The 19,630-nt window shown below is 50.4% G+C and overlaps 1 protein-coding gene across 1 annotated transcript; it reads left to right on the top strand.

The window, feature by feature from the left end:
• The first annotated feature begins 5,363 nt into the window (after positions 1 to 5,363).
• On the top strand, positions 5,364 to 19,014 carry LOC119102712 (uncharacterized). Its single transcript, XM_037226170.1, has 16 exons — positions 5,364 to 5,497; positions 6,918 to 7,062; positions 7,794 to 7,978; positions 8,393 to 8,601; positions 9,242 to 9,374; positions 9,923 to 10,049; positions 10,464 to 10,538; positions 11,971 to 12,072; positions 12,562 to 12,653; positions 12,881 to 12,946; positions 13,795 to 13,878; positions 14,595 to 14,719; positions 17,062 to 17,170; positions 17,646 to 17,813; positions 18,121 to 18,181; positions 18,440 to 19,014. The coding sequence occupies exons 2-16, from the start codon at positions 6,921 to 6,923 to the stop codon at positions 18,670 to 18,672; spliced, it is 1,911 nt and encodes a 636-aa protein (XP_037082065.1). The 5' UTR covers positions 5,364 to 5,497; positions 6,918 to 6,920; the 3' UTR covers positions 18,673 to 19,014.
• Positions 19,015 to 19,630: the final 616 nt, after the last annotated feature.

Raw genomic sequence — 19,630 nt, 5'->3', positions numbered from 1 at the left:
TGTTGGAAGAGGTGAAAAGATCTAGAGCGCTTGGAGGGATGGGTGGTAGGAGGAGGGAACACTTGCTGTCGGACGACGGGTTCGTTTGAGATAATGAACACATGCGGGTCGCTAAAAATAAAACAGGGACACCCTCTTACGCGACCACTTTTTGGCAACACAAATAAACTCAGGCTCACATCCCGGGAAGTATGGACCCTATACTCCTCAAAGTGCAGTAAAGACCTAAGTCATCTACACAGCACAGGACCATTCAGACAGGTAAATAAGTGAGTCTAGTGTCTAGTGTAAAAATGTCTTATAAAACGGCTCACCACGGCCGATTATGCGAATGCGACGAGCGCCTTAATGTGTCATGCGTGCTAGCTTACAATCGTTTACGTGCATGAGCGCTGCCTGACGCGTGATGCTGCATGCCTATTTAACTTAACTCGTTTGCATGTATAAATGATGCGTGATACGTGATGCATGCCTAGTTCAATTCGCTTGAAAGTTTGGGTGAAGCGTAGTGCGTAGTGCCGGTTTATTTGAATTCGGTTGCATGCGCACGTATTATTCGCGTACTCTTAATATTAGATGAGCACTGTATCGCGGCAGTAATGGCCATCAATTGGTCCTTGTTTCATCCCCTCAATGTTGGTGATCTGTAAAAACTGCGTCTGAATGTTCAAAAAAAGGGCTGCATTATCGAGAAGGATCGGCGGGCAATTCTGAATTTATTACTGATATTTGTTTCGATAGAGCCATGCTGCTACAATATCAACGCATCTTTCTCTCCATTTTCCTGGTTATTCTGCGAGGAATAAACCCATTACTACTGTCTTATACATGAGTGACTACTACATCGACAAGACGACCAGCGACAAACATCTGGAAGTGTACGCAACTTCGCCAGGGCCTGACTTGCTTTACTGTTCCGGACATGTCAATAAGCGTTCGCCTTAAACATGTTTTAATTTATGTGGAACATTTTACATGGCTGGGTGCTTGTTTTACCGGGTGCTGAAAGTGCCTCGTGACAGGACGTTGGGAATGCATGACTGTAACATGGTGCCGAAGACCGAAATGTTTGTACATCCACTTGCCTGGCTCCCCATCCAGCAGCACCCACACTTTATTTCAAATTCGGAAGACCAAAGACAAAACATAATTTCGGGTAGTCCGAACGAACAAGTGTATGATGGTGCTAAACAATATCCCTTGCAAACTCGTGTCATCTAGACAGTACATAAGCAGTGTATTTCACGACCCCTTTACACATTCCGATGTACTGAACGTGTTTGTTTGTTTGTTTAAAGCATATCCTCCTTCAAGTTAGACACGATGCATATCAATCAATGACTCTCCCCCGTGTGCCGCCTCAGATCGCGTCGGGCACCCGATGCTAGGGGGAGGCGACACTGGGTACAGCGGCGGCTAACCTGGGAGTACCAGATTGGTGCTCGCTGGATGAGTCGGTATGAAATACCCACATTTTTCACGTATTGAAAAGTAGGAAGGTGTGGAAAGTCCCAAAATAATGCTGATTTTAAGATCAAAATCGTCGTCTTTCTTTAAAATAACAATCTTGAAATATTAAGCAATCTAGTGCCTATGCACTGCTCATAAGTTTTTAGCATACTGGGTGTGAAATGTAGCCGTCCTTATGGTTCATCCCCCGTTAAATTTTGGATCCGTGATCGACACTTTCCTCGATGCGATCGTTTGAAAATTACCCTTTTTAGGCATGAACCGAAAAACGTATATAAACCCAACACCGAAGATTTCGGTAGTTAAAAGCTCTCCATTCCTTTCTTCAACATCGTGTTCCGAGCAAGAGAAAACTCTGGAAGAAAAAAACGCGAGAACCGCAGACCAGAGCCAATCGTCAACGCATTTCGGCCCCGGCTTCACTATACTTTGGCGGTTGCAAGGATCTCACCCATGTAAGCGCAGGAGATCACGAAGACCTCTCGGATGCGATAGCCGAGCTTTGTGGATAATACAATAGACACTTAACCTCCCTGTTGGTTAAGCCCATTAGCTTATTTCCTTGTCACAGACCACTTCAATGAAACCAGGCAACGTCCTGCGAGCATGGTGGATACCTGACTTTTTCTGGGTGTGATGGTACGTTGATAAACGCTGCTCTCTGTAGCGGTATCTGCCGGTTGTTGAAGCTGGTCAATGACATACCTGTTTATTGGCTCACTTGCCACCCACATGCAAACGTAATTATATGCGGCAGCTGTTCAGCAAGATCGACGGCGTGACGTGACAACTGGGACGGTTATTCACGGAAACGCTCCGCAAAGAGACCGCGGCAGGTGTTTACGTCAGTGAGTCAGAGAACATTCAACATTTTCTGCAGCTCCTGAGTCTCTCCCAGACCACATGAAAAAGATTAAAGTCTTCCATGGAGAGGGATAAGTACTAGTTTCATCCCTCGACTGTGTTTTTGGCGGTGATGAGTGAAAAAGATGCAGAGATCGGAGCCCATGCCATAAAACGTGTCCAGAAATGCCACCTTGAGCTGCAGGAAGATGTCTGCCCGCTCACTCTGCCAGTTGTGAACCTCGCTATCACAGGTTATGGCCAGTTATTCGACCAGGACGCAGAGCTGGTGATGGGGTTGCCACTGATAGAGCATCTGGACGTCCACCTTAAGATGGAAAAAAACTTCCTGCAAACACTCAGGCTGCGGAGAGGCCGGTCTCAGTGGTGGCAGAAGCGTCAGATCTCGCGATCGACGAAGAGGAGTGGCATGAATTTGCATGACCATACCTGAAGCATATACAGCTCATCACAACACAACCAAGACAGCAGAACTTTGCGTTTTCAGCAGACCAGAAGCGTGAGTAAAAGCAGATGCATACAGCAGCATCCACATTTAGCAAGCAACTTCCTCTTTTCCCGAAATCTTTGTTTTTATTCACAGATTTTGATTAACCTGCACCTTACAATAGGGGCATGGGAGTGGGTCGCTTCACTGCTTTACAAGACTTGTGATCGCCAGTGATGAATGGGAGCATGTTTCTGTTTGTGTGGAGAAAGAAATGCACCCACTAGATTCCAAGCTTGAAGCCATTTGATTTGGTTGCATGTTTCATCCATTTTTTCAAGACAGGTGCCCTAACCATTGATATGTCTGTTGAAATGGATTACAAAACACATGTTACATGCCACACTTCAGTGAAAAAAGGAGAAGCATTGGTTTGTCCCACCAGATCTTAGTACTACGGAGTTTGATAAAGCATATCTATTGGCCAGCACGGGCCAGGTTTTTAATACTTCAAAGACATACTATTCAGTACCAAATAATAGCCTGTTCACCATGTTCCACAACTGACAATACACCCTATATACATTAGGTGCACAGGGCATGCTGTCGCTCATGCAGTACTAGCGACATCTCACTAGTACAACTGGTGCCTCTTTCTCACTGGCTGTTATGTGGGCAATAATATGACCCCTCGAGAGTTGCTCCAATATCTCCCTGACATGCCAAGCAATCATTTTCAAATTATGGCTGTTGGGCTAGAGCTTACCTTCAAATTGTTCAACTGAGTTCTGAGTAACATGTTTTGTGGGAATGCTGCATAGCAAATCTTTAGCTAGCACAGGCAGCTGGTTGCCTGCCACATTTGAATCAAATATTGTAGAATGGATTGTATATTTGATATGAAATTTTCTATATACATGGAAAACACATGACAATTTGGTAACATAGCATTCCCACCTGTGTGTGCAAAACATGCCCATTGAACTGCACATAATGCATCCCTGGAATCCCAACACAGTACATGAGTGGCACTGATAAAACAAACAACCTGCCAATCACTAGCTGGCACACTGTGACATTCACATACCCCTGATATCAACATTTCCTCAGAACAAAAAGCATGTGATAATATACCAAAAATTGACAGGAACACATCAGATGGGTTCATACAGACAAATTACATGGTTTTCTCAACACTGCCATGTAAAGCTGAAATAATCAATTTATATTAAAAACTGATATTTTACCTGGCTGGGCTGGTGGGGCTAGATACCAGCCTGGAAAAAACAGAACTTAAAACCAGCTGCAAAGTTTTACTGAGACCAATCTGATATTTTATAAAAGGCTCTATGCCTCTCAGCTTTTTGCATCCGCAGGATTATTGCTTTGCCCCCCCCCCCCCTCCAACACACACACATCATAGATCAACTCTTTGAAAAATAACAAATCTGGGCATGGCCATTCTCTTCTGAAGAACTCACAAAGAAAACATGATGATCTTTCAAAAGGCAAGTGCACAAGAAATCACAATAACAAAATGCAAAAAATGAGAATCCACGCTTATGTTGACATGAGCGAACTGCAACTGATTGTGTAAAATCAGCATTCTGTCTTAAGATGTTACAATATTTGTTATAAGACATAAAGGGTTGGGCTCAAATGGCTAAAACATGATGTAGCATTACAATAAAAACAAGAGTGCAGCAAAGCGACTAAATCTAGTTGAAAATACAATTTGGAATGTCATTCAGCATCTGCCAACAAACCCAATTTTGCACAAATCTCCCATGTACTCTTAAGAGGTAACATTTCTTTAATGTAACATCTGCCTCACATTGAGACTTGGTAACTTAGCCTTTCAAATGTTCTACAATACTATGTACAACTTTTTTAAAGCTATATTAGACATGCATTAGCAGCCTTACACTGGTTTCCTCCAACTCAATGGCAACTTGTTCCATGAGCCCGTGATGAAAATGTAAAAGCAAGCACAATTGAATAACTCACACCACCAATTTACTGCACCAAACCATGGACCTGCAAATAGCAAAACCCGACTGGATTGTAATGACTGCATCTACCAGGTCACATCACAACCTGACCTCTTTTAACTCAACCCATTTTCTTCCGCAGAGCCTATGCAGAAAAGCAGGCACGCAATAGGTAAGCCCCAAGTTCCTACCATACAGGAAAACCTAATCTTTCCCTCAGGCCGAGCTAACTTTGAACAGTGAAAGTTGTAATAAAGCCTGCTGAAGAAATGCTCACCGATTCAACGACGCGGGGCCCACACTTACCACCAATCCGTGATGTTTACCACAACACGCCGCTGGGGGCTCGCGCCCCGATCCTCGCCCTCACGATCGCGGACAGGCCGCCATCTTATGACGTAAAAGAATAATAGCACATCGAAAGTGATAAGTTTTCCAAAAGAATGGTCCAGGAAATGCGACGATTTTTCGGCCGTTGATTAAATCAATACTTCCAATGGATACTAAAAAGCGTTTTCTATGCAAAAAAATGCAATCATAAGCGTTAGTTCGTGTTACACCACCTGAAATGCTGACGTCACTATCATGGCGTCGTTTTGATGCATACGTCGGTGAGATTATTCGGGTTTGTGCCGCGGCGGTTGTGCGTAGGTTTTGGAAGGGGGACGGGCATGCCCCGGCGTTAGGTCGCAGTTGAATTGTATTTACATATAAGTTTTACACATTGGGGAATTGACAACGAAGGGTAAGTAAATAACCACGTTCTTTTCCGTGAAATTGTAGTTACTTCATTTCGTCGCGTTTTCGGTCGGCTTTATCAGGCGGGCTCCGAAGTGTCGTCAATGTGTGGAATGACAGTATAGGGACGACGGTAATGGGCGGGGAAGGGGGGGGGCAGGGTCAGAAGATGTCTCTGGAACACAGTATGGCCCTTGGCAGCATAACGATTTTGTTTTGGCACATGCTTGCCGTCTTTAATTGACTGGCTGCAAGAAAATGGCATGCTAGCCAAATCCACATGATTTTGGGAGCAGGTCCTATCCTGTCTCAGATGGGGCAGCCAACCTCTCTTCTTAGGGAAGATGCTGATGATGTGATGGCTTGGGCAGCCTCAAAGATTTTCCTCATGATCTTATGAAGATGGACAAGTGTTGCTGAATTAACCATTCAGGGTTTTGTATGCCACCTGTATGCTACTACCGTTACAGCATTTAAGAATGCAACTTCCATTAAAAGTGCAAACAATATGATATCACAGTATTACAGCTGCCATTCTGGCATTGGCCTATTTGGCAATTGGCATGAGTTGCTTGTGGCTGGTTTACCTGCTCAGTACAAGCAACGGGAGCTGGCGTAAGTGAAATGCGTCAGAAGGCCTTTTGGTTATATCACTCCTTTGCTTTTTACAAACCTCTGTGTTGTCCAGTTTTGCTTAAATACTGCCCCAGATCAGTGCCTTCCTCAAGATACCATTACCTGTGCTAAGATAATGTGAGCTTCTTTAATCAAGAAATTCCCTCCCAAAAGTTATACAACCTGCCCTAAATATTAATCCTTGCCTCAATACCACCACAGCAAAGTTTTGTCAAAATTTTCCTTGTTTTTGCAGACTGGTGAGTAAGTATCCACCTTATTGTATCCCCCCCCCCCCCCCATCATCCCCTCCCACACCCCAGAGCACATGGCAAGCAGAGCTGTCAAGGTAACATCACATTTTATCTGAATGAATGCCCTGAAATATTTATTATCACAAAGTCATAGTAGCATCATCATCATCGCCATCAGCATCCCCATCACCATCTTTTTAATACCACATATAATAAACATGCATTGGACAGCTTGTGATAAAAGGAAATCCAACTATGAACAATAAAACACACTTTGGACATATTCAGTATGCATGGATGCTTCATAAAACTGCACATTAAGGTTGTACTGGTACATTCTAGGTTCAGGTCAGTCTTCATCAACTAAGCAACTTAGACACACCATATGGGGGCTGCACTGGAGAATGAAGGCAGCTTTTCACTCTCCTGTAGGATATGTTTTATATCACTGTTGTATTGTTGCTGACTGGATAAGTGAATAGGTAGGTGCCATAAGCAGAGCTTACCAGGTATGCTGTGACAAACTAGAGACAAATATATTATATCGTATTATTGCAGACCATGAAGCTGGCAATAAAGCAGCCCAGTGAGAGCATGCCAAATATCCTCACTGAAGAGGAAGATGAGGAGAGCATGGCTGCATCTGAATTGCAAGACATGCCACAGGATGACATGGAGCATACAATGGAAGAGGAAGATGAAGGTAAACATGGGTCTGTCTTTCATTGTAGATGATGTCAAACTGTTTACTCATGATTAGTTTGCTTAGGGTGATTTTAACCCAGAGCCACTGCTGGCATGGCTTGTTGAGTGTCCGGACTCTGAACTCAAGGAAGAAAATGGAATGATCTTATGCATGTAGTGTGCCCTGTGAGATTTCTATCAGTCTCAATTGCCAAAGGCTTGTATACCATGATTCTTCATTGAATATGGTGTGATGCTGACACCATGGCTGTTTCATTTCATGGCAATAGAGAATGTTGGCTTCAGCTTGTTCTTAAATTCCCAGAACAAAGATTCAATATTTGTCATGCAGGTTTATAACATCATTGCCAGTACCTGCTGGCTCTCTTATTGGCAAGTGTCAGTTAACTTTAGATGACAAAAATGCTGAGCATTATTTCTAGAAGGCAAAACCACATAGTCTACCACATGTGTGGTATAGTATATAGCAATCAGTTGGCTGTTCTGTGGGAAAACAATGGATGGGATTTGATGGCTCAGTTCCAACAATGTCCACCCAACTGGGACTGATGTATAGTTGTAGATGGAAATAAATGTTAACATTAAAGGATATGTGCAATTCAACATTCATTCTGTAGTTGACATGGCACAGCTGGGTGCCATTGATCCCTTGGGAGCAGACACAGTGCAGCGAGTGTTGTCATTAGGAGGCCATGTCCAGCCATGGTCAGTGCTTGTCTCTGTCGACAGACGTGCCAATGACCATTCCGGCGGACGTGTCGTGCGTGGTGCCCGGCTGTGGCCGCCGCCACGGCCGCATGTGCACCTTTCCCGTGGAGGGTGAGATGCGCGCCGCCTGGACCAGCGTGCTGGAGGCTGTATACCCGACGCTCGACATTAACGCACCAGAGCCCAAGCTCAAGCTACTCTGCGAGGTACGACACAGCTCCGTTGGAGGCGTTCCGGACTGCAGTAACGGGATGCGGCCCTGGTGTTTTCTGCTGTGGCATGTTAGGTATCAGTGTGTGAACAACAGATTATCATTGTATTTTATGCAATTTATTATATTTTGTCATGTGCCTACACAACTGCTTCAGAGCTTGTGAAACACCTCTGTGTGGTACGCGTCAAGTTGTGCGTGTGCGTGTGCGCGTGCGCGTGCGCATGCGCGTGCGTGCGTGCGTGCGTGCGTGCGTGCGTGCGTGCGTGCGTGCGTGCGTGTGTGTGTGTGTGTATGTGTGCGTGCGTGCGTGCGTGCGTGTGTGTGTGTTGTGTCGTGCATCGGTGTGCTTTGTATTCTCAGGATACCACCTGCCGCCCTAATGACCCTGTACTCTCCGCCATCGCAGGACCACTTCGAGTTGACAGACTTTGATGAGCGCGGCCTGATCCAGCCGTCAGCGGTGCCCACGCGCTTCCCAGGCGGCGTCAAGGTGATCTACAACAGTAGCGGCGAGGCCGGCGACGAGGAGGCAGTCGCCGAGGCGGCTGAGCCGGCTGAGCCGGCGCCCATTGCCTGCTGCGTGCCCGGCTGCACGACCGTCGACCTGGCGGACAGGTCAGCCACCGCCGGACCGCTGGCGCTGCCGGGCGGGACCCGGGACCGGTCGGGTCGGGTCGGGTCGTGCTGGACAGGTGTGCCTTGGAGCGAGGGCCGTTACGTGTCTCAAACGGACCTTGGTGCGTGTTTTTATGATGTAGCCTAGGCCAAGCATGCGGCATCACAACGGGAAAAACGGATGGGCGTTTCCGAACGGAATAAGCGCTCGGTGGCGGTGAATGAGTTGTTAATCTGTTTCGAGATTCGCGGCGTGTATTGCCCAGTCCTGCTTGAGATGCGGGTTTGTTTTTTGTCGCTGGGAAGCAGGCGAAATCATTTCCCCATGGGAAGCAATTTAGCCGGGCTGCTGTGGTCGGTGTTGGCGGCGGCGGACGACGTCGGAGGGGGGGGGGGGGAGGGTTGCGGTGTGTGCTGCTGTGGTCGGTGTTGGCGGCAGCGGCTGACGTCGGGGTGGATGCGGTGTCTGTGCTGCTGTGGTCGGTGTTGGTGGCAGCGGCTGACGTCGGGGGGTCTGCGGTGTCTGTGCTGCTGTGGTCGGTGTTGGCGGCAGCGGCTGACGTCGGGGGGTCTGCGGTGTCTGTGCTGCTGTGGTCGGTGTTGGCGGCAGCGGCTGACATCCGGGTCCTCGGTGTCTCAGCATGTACCTATTCCCGGAGGATCTCCATCGCGCCTGGTCTTCGATCATCTCGGCAGCTACAAGCAAACATGCGTGGAAAAGGGGTGACCTGGACCCGAAGACCCAACGGCCCTTGGAAATGAGAGTTTGCAAGGTGCGTCCTTCACTTTGTTTGTTTGTGCAAACTCAGTTTTTCAGCTTGTGCAAACTTGCTGCAAACTCGGTCGTGAACACTGCCAACAATGGTTTATGTACAGTGGAAGTGGCAGAATTTTCCGGAACCGTGTCATGTGCGCATGCGTGCGACTTCTGTTTTAAAACCTTTAAGTATGGCGTGGGTTTTCCTGTGGCCGTTTGTGCTGAACTCAGTATGTTCATTTCATACGGCCATGTTAGGCGACAGTACAAACAGTGCGGTTTGCACTGTCGGCTGATATGACGAGCGCGCCGGCTGTTGTGTGGAGGGCTTGCACGGACGTCTGGCCGGCCCAGCCTGCAGCCGTGTCAGATGCGGCCATTGGTGACGTCATCCGACGTGTGTGTCCTGGTCCCCTGGCCTGGTGTCTGACTGGACGTGCGCCCCCGCATAACTCGTGTTCGGTGGCGACCTGTCGCTGGCCGACCTTGACCTGGGTTCGGCCTCGCGCCTCGGCGTCGCCTCGCGAGCCGCTGCTGACGTTACCGCCCCCCGGTGGTGGGCAGGAACACTTTGTGCCCGAGAACTTCAACGCGGACAAGACTCTGAAGGCTGGCTCCCACCCCAGCCTGTTTGACAATGGCAAGAAGAAGGTGATTCTCCGACCTTCGACCGCCGCCGCCGCCGCTCAGAGTAAGGGCGCTCCCTCTCCTCCTTTCGCCACGACAGGGTCGCTGACCTGATCCGCGACCCGTCGTACGTATATTGATTGTCATAACACTTGCGAGGTTAAACGACTTTTTGTGGTACGAGCGGTAGCCGGTTTGAGATACAGTGTGTATTGAGTTGCTTTCACAATTAAGCCGTATGCACCAATGCGCTCATAAATGAGCCTGCCATGCCATGTCGTCCTTTGAAACGTGATATACGTTTAAAACCTTTAAGTATGGCGTGGGTTTTCCTGTGGCCGTTTGTGCTGAACTCAGTATGTTCATTTCATACGGCCATGTTAGGCGACAGTACAAACAGTGCGGTTTGCACTGTCGGCTGAGATGACGAGATGACTGCGCTGACGAGACGCTGAGATGACCATATACTGTTTCGCAGCGCCTAAGCCAAAGCCGGCCCCCGCAGCTCGGAAGACGTACACACCCAAGCACATCAGCCATAAAACGGACCCAGGTATGCTTTCCAAAGGTACAACACCCAGAGGCTATTTGTACCAAGTCTGGGAGCATGACCCTGGTGGAATGCACCGAGGCTGGTTTGTATAGATATGAGGATGCCTCTCGCAATGGGTCTGGATAAAAGATCATACAGTCATTGGCCATAGCCATGTCTGCAACGTTTCGAAATGGACGCTTTTCACGTTCCCACTTTGCTAGCATGGCAAACTGGAGATGCTAAAACCACGAAGTGCTGAAGGACACGGGTTGGAAACCGTCTAGGCCTGGGCCGCCAGGTGTCACGGCAACGTAAGATAAGCTTATGACCGCGCAGGAGAAAGCAGGTAATCGTACTGCCAGAGCGCGGCTCGATGTGTACATTCCCATTATCTAAGGACTTGTGTCAGACCTCGGCGGCGAGAGCAGCGGAATACTTGAAACCCACTGCACGGGGTGGCTAAAGTCACCAATCACTAAACTGTCAACGTCATCCGACCTTTGGTTATGCCAGTAATTGTCCGGAAAACGTGCAACGCCATCGTTGTCAAGGCAGACCTCCGAAGTGATTACACCTCCAGCTTCCGACTTCCGAAGGGGTTACATCTCCGACCTATAACATCCGAAGGGGTTACACGTCTTACCTCCGACCTCCGAATGAAGGGGTTACACCTCCGGTCTCCGACATCCTAAGTGGTTACGTCACCTCTGACCTCCGACCTACTAGGTGGTTGCACCTCTGGCCTCCGACCTCCACCCTGCGAAGTGGTTACAACCGCCAGCCCTTTAAATCCATGCAGCCATCGATTAAGAACATCGGATCACGCCAGTTTCATTGCCCGCTAATTTTCCCAGTCATGGTTGGGGATTTATTTGTGGAAGCACATCATCAGCGCGCCGCTACCTCTTGAAATCATGTTATAAGGATATTCTGATACATTTATGTCCCATTCATATATGTTCCCAAAGGCGGCGGGTCCAGTCGTTTGTATATGGATATTAATCTACTTATAGTAGCTAGCATGTATATAATCACCTACCTAGTGCCGCGTCGTAACTGGTGTCCAACTGGTGGTCCCCATGCTAACGGAACAAGTATTTGCCATCTGATGCTGAGAACCAGGGCGCCACCATGTTCTTTTGTTCGCATTTTGGTTGTTTTTTTCTGGTAGTTTGATGACGGTTTTATGCTCCAACTTTGCATTGAGGTGAAACGAACTGTTTATATGCGGTGAGACGCCCTGTGCCAGTGCTCTGCGTCGTGCCTGTGCCAGTGCTCTGTGCGGTGCCTGTGCCAGTGCCTTGCGCGGTCCTGGGCCAGTGCCTTGCGCGGTCCTGGGCCAGTGCCTTGCGCGGTCCTGGGCCAGTGTCCTGCGCGACGCCTGCGCCAGGGCACTGCGCGGTTTGTGGCGGGCGGGGGCGGAGCTGAACCGGCGCCCCACTGTCCGCAGGGAAGAAGATGGGTCCCGTATTTGTAAACGTGACGGACGAGGGCCTGCAGCTGGTGCACAAGAATGGTGCGACGGTATCGCTGCAAGACCTGACGCTGGCAGGTCAGGCGCGGGTCGGGCATTGGGTCCGGCCACTCAGCGGACTGCTGTCTGCAGCGCTAAGACTGTTACAGAGGCGCCACACGAATGTGTGGTGTCTGCGGCTGTGGTGTGTCCTTTCCGCGGAGGACTGGCCTCGATGGAGGCCGCAGACGGATGTGTGGCGTCTGCGGCTGTAATACGTACTGCCACAAGTTCGGCGTTTGTGTTGAGTCTGGTTCTGTGCTGCGTGCTGCCGTTGGAGCGCGGGTCACGACCTCGCTTCAGCCGCGTGATGAAGTACCGCGCTGAACGGGATGCTCGTCAGTCGTTCGGAACGGCAGTCGGCCTGTGTCAGCTTTGTTGGCTCCACGCGGAGCTGCCCGGACGTGGAGCGCGGCTCTCCAGTGGCGCGGCGGGCGGCGTGTGCCGAGCTACGAGCCGCGCCTGCGCCGTGACGCCCCACCTGACCTGACCTGACCTGACCTGACCTCCGCCGACCGGCCGCCGCAGAGCTGCGCCGCATCAGTGACTGTCTCAAGGACAAACTGAAGACGGACGTATCTGACGACGAGAGGAAGAATCTTAAGCTCTGCGAAACACAGGTCAGTCACTGCTCGCAAGTGACGGGTGTTGATCACTGCGACCATCAGCGGCGTCTGCGCTGTGGATGTAAGGTCGTCGGATATGGATGTTGCTGTGTAGGACCTTCATTTTAACGCTAACCAACGGAGTGCACTAATTGTCTACTTGTAGTGTCTCTTGTACCAGAGTTCGGCCCTGGTAAGTTATAATTTCAACGACACTAACCGGACTTATGATTTGTTTCTAGGTCAATCCAGTGCTGGAGGAGAAGGAGGCTGGCGAAGCACAGAACCCTGATAGTTCTCCTGTGATGGTGAGTACCGCTGTACTCTAGTTCTGTGTACACATCTTGCGGTTTCTCCTCCCACGCTCATGAAAATCGTAGCGGCAAGTTTGGGCGAAGCTGGCTCAGCGAATTCGTTTGATATCGTACTTGTGGACGCGGCCTGAAATCTCCCATCTCAGTGTACGAACCTTGCGTCGCGTTGTTATCTTCCGCGTGCCATTTTTCATTGTTCCGTCTATTTTGTGAAGGGAGATTATCATGTTTTGTGCTGAATTTTAGGTTGCACCCGTACGCAACTAAGTAAGGCTTGGATGAATCGGACCGTAGAGCCTTCTCTTAAATCTTTCCTGAGAAGCCCATGTAAGCCATTCGAAATGGCTATCTTCACTGCATTTTCAATGGGACTCCTTGATCACCACCATAAAACGTGCTCTTAAACCATATGTACTTTGATTTTGTCCACTGCAGACTTAAAATGGGTTCCTTATACTGTGCACGAGCAGCTGCTTTCTCTCAATGGCAAAGTGTTGAAAACGCTTCTATACAGAGAGTGCTAGCCGCTGGCCGATTGGTCGAGCTCAGGCATGGGCTTATGACAGTGGCGTAACAGGCGGATTTTAACACAGAAAGCGTGAATCTGAAATTACTGTAGCACAAAAAAAATGGCGCTTATGGCTGACCCATCTTCAACAGATGGCTGTTACGGTATTTTGATAGTGACAGATGCTATATGCTCACAGCGAAGCGGCACACGTGGGGACGTATCTACGTGCTCCAGTGTATATGGACCTGACCGATCTGCCCCCCTTCGCCCGGGCTCTGACTGAACCTGTCGCCGGGCGCGTCTGACCTGACCTGACCTGACCTGACCTCAGGCGGATGTACTGGCACTGAACCCGGACATGGATGACGAGGACGTCAAGCGTCTGGTGGAGGGCATCAAGCAGGTGGATAAGCAGGTGAGGGTGCTCATTATCCCGACCCCGGTTCCAGCCGCAGCCGCAGTTGCAGCTGCGGCCTGGTCGGAGATCGGTGCTGGTCGCGGTCTGGTGCGGTGGATTGAGAGGGGCGTGGGGAAGGGGTCATGGGATGGGATGGATGGGATGGGATAGAATGGGATGGAATTGAATGGAATGGGATAGGATAGGATAGGATAGGATAGGATAGGATAGGATAGGATAGGATAGGATAGGATAGGATAGGATAGGATAGGATAGGATAGGATAGGATAGGATAGGATAGGATAGGATAGGGCAGGGTAGGATAGGATAGGATAGGATAGGATAGGATAGGATAGGATAGGATAGGATAGGATAGGATAGGGTAGGATAGGATAGGATAGGATAGGATAGGATAGGATAGGATAGGATAGGATAGGATAGGATAGGGTGGGCGGGGGAGGGAGGCTTTGGTGTAAGCGTGGCTCTACTATATGTGTTTCAGTCTGTCAGTCTCGACACATTTAAGTGTTCCTTTATTGCGACGCCTGCTATGTGGACAGTTGTCGGTCGTATTCGATGTTATCTGTCAGCACCCGTGTGATGAACATAGCCATGACGTCCAAATGTGTGTGGTTTTGATGAAACAGCTAGCGGTGTCACTGGACACGCCGGCGGCCGTTTGTCTCGCTGCTCCGCCGGTCGCGTCTCCGACGGCCTTGTCGACTTTGCTTCAGCGACGCGAGTACGAGCGCTCGCTTTCCCGCTACTTCGAGGACTCTGACAACTTCGCCAGGGAGTCGGAGGCCCTCACGCTGAAACTCAACACGCTCAAGAGGAAGATCTCCGCCATGGAAACCACGTCAGTAACTAGTCCAACGCATTCCAAATGATTTCGCGGGTGGTTCATTCGCGAACGAGGGGAACAGTCTGTAGGCGTTTACGCTCCGATGTTTGTCCGATCAGAAGGTGGGTGGTGAATTTTTTAGGGCGAACAGACCGGCCGCGCTTGTCTTGCTCCGATCGCCCTCGCTGAAAGAAGATCAGTGGGTTGAATGCGAAAGCTGTGGCATAATCCCTTGAATAGCGCGCCAGATCGGTTTTTGCGGGTGGTCCCGCTCGTGCGATAATTGCTCCACTGTGGCCGCTGTGGCCGGGACAGAGCGCAGGACAAAGTATGAATATTTTAACCTGGATTTCATGGCAGTGGAAAGCTGTGGCTAGTAACACCTGTACCTTGCGGTATCACATGCCTGTTATCGTTGTTGGAAACTATTGTGAGACTTTTGTAGTGCCAATTCCTTTTGCTTCCATTGGCATGCAGTTGTATGGTGAGAGGGGTGTAGTGTAATGGCCGAGTGGTCAGGGCCTTCGGATCCCAAGTGAATACGAACCCTGGTTATGCCGTGCCTTCTGAGCTTCAAGTTGTCCTATGCAGTCGCTGGTGTTTCATAAAAAAATGATACAAGGCCTCTTGCAGTGCTTTTTATAGGTTTGGTAGAGGTGATAAGATAAGGGTTAATGTGTTCGTCGATATTTTTCCCCAGTCCTTGGTATGCCAGAATATGTAAATTGTACAAACTGCCGGGCCTCAGGCTGGGCTTGATAGCAGCCACAGCAGATGGGCCGAACGCTTGTTTTTATTTTTGCTTGGCTTGCCTCATTTTTTAGTAAAAAAAAGCAGATGGCATACTGTGACTCTTATCGTACTACAACCTCCAGCATGTCGGTGGCCCCACAGACGTTTGAAAATGCGTTTTCGGCCGTCCACCCTAGTTGGCCCATTCCCCAGTTTTACTGGTTTGTATTACTGTAACCTTTAATAGAAGTTTTGTTCTCGTCACCGAAAGCATCAATCTCATTGCCATGCAGTTGGTAGCAAAACGTACACAACCAGTTGCATGTTGTGCTGTCTTTTCAAGGTATGCCTTCGTACGTTATTCGGTCAGGCTGTGTTTTCCTGTAGCAGGTAACTTGCAACACTTTCTAGCATCATGACAGAAATTTTGCCCCTCCTATTAGTTTTTTTATTTGTATGTAACGAAAAACTTGCGGGATGAGAAGTGTCTGAAGAACGCGTGTCAAAACGGGGTCTGGTAGTGACGGGCCTGAGTCTAAGTGACACGAGACGAACACCGCTTGATAAAGGACGATCACACTAGCGAGAGCTGCGCCCGGTCGGTCACTCGCGATCCAGCACGCAGCTTGCGGCTGCTGGGGTTCAAGCATTTGTTGAAGGATTGCGTTTGGGTCACGGCAACCACAACTGATGAAATGCTTGAAAGAAGCAGACTAACTACATGATGTAGTTTAAGGACCGGCTACAAAGGAATTCGTCAGCCTAGCACTGCTGAACCTATAGCAACATCAGTAGAAGGCTAGGGAGCGGTCAACGTCGCTTTGGAGGCCCTTGCCTTAGAACCACAGGGTAGGGACGAGAGAGAGAGAAAGAGAGAGAGAGAGAGAGAGAGAGAGAGAGAGAGAGAGAGAGAGAGAGAGAGAGAGACAGAGACAGAGACAGAGACAGAGACAGAGACAGAGACAGAGACAGAGACAGAGACAGAGACAGAGACAGAGACAGAGACAGAGACAGAGACAGAGAGAACGCGCGTGCAGCCAACTCACTCTTACCATTTTCCACCCCAACATGGGCACATTTCATGATACTTTGCCCGGTGGCTGACACCGTAAGGCCTCGCAAGTTCGTTAATTCTGTGGATTACAATAGCTGGGTTGTGCGGGGTCCAACCAGCCAAGTCGTAAGCATTTTTTCTTGCGGATCCTATGTAGCAGGTAACTTCCCGTTGCTCCCTCAACGTGTAGGCTCATGAAAGGCAGGGATCCCAAGGCATTAATTAATTGATGATGATTGGGTGGTTTTGGTTGCACAGGATTTTATGTTTGCACTGGTATTTTGGTATACTGCATTGCTTGGTATTTTGACGTTTCTGTGTCTGTGTCTGTGTCTTCATGTCAATGTCTGTTATCACCACATTGATAACCGGTATTCGTTAACTGCAGGTTACATCATTATATGTATGTATGGTGGAATTCAGTAGATGAAAGTTGCCGAAATGAATCTCTGTACACATGTTTTCAGAGTGACTTGTTCAGTCGAGTGCCTTTTGGGCACACGATGTGGATAGCGCATCCCTGCCGTTGCGTTCCGTGCTGGCGTGCAGCTCTGTTGTGTTTGTGGGGCAGGTTTCTGCGGTTCTTCAAGTACCAGGATCAGCGCCGGGCCCTGATGGGCGACTCGCAGGTGAAGTGGGCCGTGCCCACGCTCACCATAGCACGCGACATCATACAGAAGGTACGCCCACCACCCTCCGTCCCAGCCCCACGCTACGGCCGAGGCGTCCTTGTCACTCGTGTGGTGTAAAACACGCTGTGGGTGAGCGCATCGAAGCCGTGGCGCGTCGGTGATCGGCGCTGGTTGTTAGCGGGCGGCAGGGCGTCGTCTCACCGGTGAACGCGATCTGTTGGAGCTGGGCGTCAGCTGCACAGCACGTCTGCGTGCTGCTGCCGGTGCTGACCCTCCTGTGGACGCGATCCATTGGAGCCGGGCGACAGCTGCACAGCACGTCTGTGTGCTGCTGCCGGCGCTGACTCTCCGCGCGTTCGTGTGTCGTCTGCGGTCGTGTTTGGTCTGTGTCAGTCTGCCGCGCGTGCGAGCTGGTACGGCTACGGCTGCATGGTGACCGGGCCTCAGACGGAATCTAGCGCGCCCGGCTTCTGAGTGGTGGTGGCGCTTGTCGACCATGACACGATCATGCCGCCTTCGCCAGGTGGGCAAGACGGCGTACGGCCGCCTGCTGCGCATGGGCTTCCCGTTGCCGTCGGCTGACGCGGTGGCATCCTCGGTCGAGCGGGCCAGCGCCGAGAACGTCCAGTGGGGTCTGGTGGACGTGACGGAGGAACGTTCGGCCGAGACTGGCTCCGACGAGCGGCTCGAGGTGAGGGGGGGGGGGAGGGGACGGGGGAAGGCGGATGAGAGGGAACCTGACCGTCGTATTGATCGTTACCTGTCCATCGTTCGCTATTCTTCACTCTTCCGAGGTTGTCCCTTATGATTATTTCTGTATTGTTCGTCGTGAGAATCCTTTGCTCTTCTCGTTCACTTGTTCGATTTCCTGCCGGGGAGAACTGGGCCGAAAAGAAAGTTAATTCTTGTTCATGCGATGCGCGGTTACGTGCACGCAACCCTGTAATGAGTGCGAAAGGTAGTGTTGAGCTCGCCTGTGACCGGTTATTGTGTTGCAGAACGGCTCCACGGAGGAGGACGCACCAGCTGCCAAGAAGGCTCGCACGGAAGACTCCGCTGGTGGGTTTCCATGTGTCTTACAGGGTGTCCATGCCGTAAGATGTTCATGCAGATATGTGCGCAGTTACTGATTTGATTTCATGACGCCAGTAGTCTGTCGCCGTGCTTCTGTCCTTGAGACGACCTCCGAAGGTTTGCCTCACTCGGCTCATGCCTACTGGAGCTTGGTTAGTAGATGCACGATGGCCTCTGCCGTGCCGGCCGTGGCGCGGCTACGCTTCGCCGGCGCTCTGACCTAGTTCGGCACCGCCCGCCCAGGCGCTGGCGGGGACTGCGGCGGCGCCGGCGCGCTCCAGGGCATCACGGCCGAGCACCTGCAGGACGTGCTCGCCGGCAAGGGCACACTGCAGGACTCCCAGGGTCGCATCATCAAGGTCTCCTTGGCTGAGGTGCCCGGCGCGCCGCCCGGCGCTAAGACCGTTGTCATGGAAACGCCCGACGACGCCGGAGAAGTGCGATACGTGCCATCTGTCGACGGTGCTGACGCCTAGCAGTGCACGTTGCTGGACGTAGAGGGCAGTGCAGGCCTTGTCAGTGTCACCCGCAGGTGAACAGCGGTCGGGAGAGGGGGTGGGAAGGGCTTGATTTGGCTCACAGGACAATGGATGCGTATCACGGGAACCTCAAGGGTTGCATCAAGAGGATCCTGACGTCACAGATGTTGATGCCGTGAACACTCCCATTTGGCCCGTGATCAAACGTAGCCTCGCAGCCGACGGATGGTTCACGAACCCTCGGGATGAAAAGCGCCGGCCGTATGTTGTCGGATGTCATTAACCATTATAGTTATCAGTCACCATCGTCGTTGTGAATACATTCATCATTTGAAGCTTCCTCTGGTTTGACATCATATTCAGTTTACGGGTCATAGAGACCAGTGATAACGAGGCTTTCAGTCTGGTCCCTCAGCGCGCCAGCAGAAATGTGAGCTGACGTTGATCATGACTAGGGTCTAGCTGGATATGTGATCTTTGAGCGGCTGGGCCAGGTTGGTGAGTGGTAGGGGCCAGGTCGGTGGATGGTCGAGTCCAGATCGGGGATAAGCCTTCGTATTACTGCATTCCGGGTAGGTGACGTTGTGACGTCAGCATCAATGGCACCAACGCCACGGGAGCGTAAAACCGCCGTTCTTTAGGGGCTGGTTTAAACATGAATATTTCCACAAGCCGGACTCTTTTGGACCTAGCACATTCAGCGAAACGTTTTTAGCTGGGGAGTGGTTGGTTTGCACCAGAGCCACAAAATTGTTGCCGCAATGCGCTTCCCACCCGCCTCCAACAGAGAGATGGGGTAACTCGTCCACGAGCGATCTGTTCCGAAGAACCCTAGCCGGAAGTGCTTAGAAACGGACGGTAAAAGAGCACGATATGCAATAACAACATAGGGCGGGGATAGAAAATCTAGCACCCTCGGACGCACCTCGGGAAGGTTGAATGCATATCCTGTAGC

The sequence above is a fragment of the Pollicipes pollicipes genome, unplaced genomic scaffold, assembly GCF_011947565.3.
Source record: "Pollicipes pollicipes isolate AB1234 unplaced genomic scaffold, Ppol_2.1 Scaffold_5724;HRSCAF=6776_pilon_pilon_pilon, whole genome shotgun sequence".
NCBI lineage: Eukaryota > Metazoa > Arthropoda > Thecostraca > Pollicipedomorpha > Pollicipedidae > Pollicipes > Pollicipes pollicipes.
This window is presented reverse-complemented; position numbering and strand designations above follow the sequence as displayed.

Excerpts from the sequence above, each read along its gene's own strand:
- LOC119102712 (XM_037226170.1), top strand. The coding sequence starts at position 6,921 with ATGAAGCTGGCAATAAAGCAGCCCAGTGAGAGCATGCCAAATATCCTC. Across the intron at positions 12,654-12,880 it reads TTAAGCTCTGCGAAACACAG|GTCAATCCAGTGCTGGAGGA; the intron begins GTCAGTCACTGC and ends ATTTGTTTCTAG. Across the intron at positions 12,947-13,794 it reads CTGATAGTTCTCCTGTGATG|GCGGATGTACTGGCACTGAA; the intron begins GTGAGTACCGCT and ends ACCTGACCTCAG.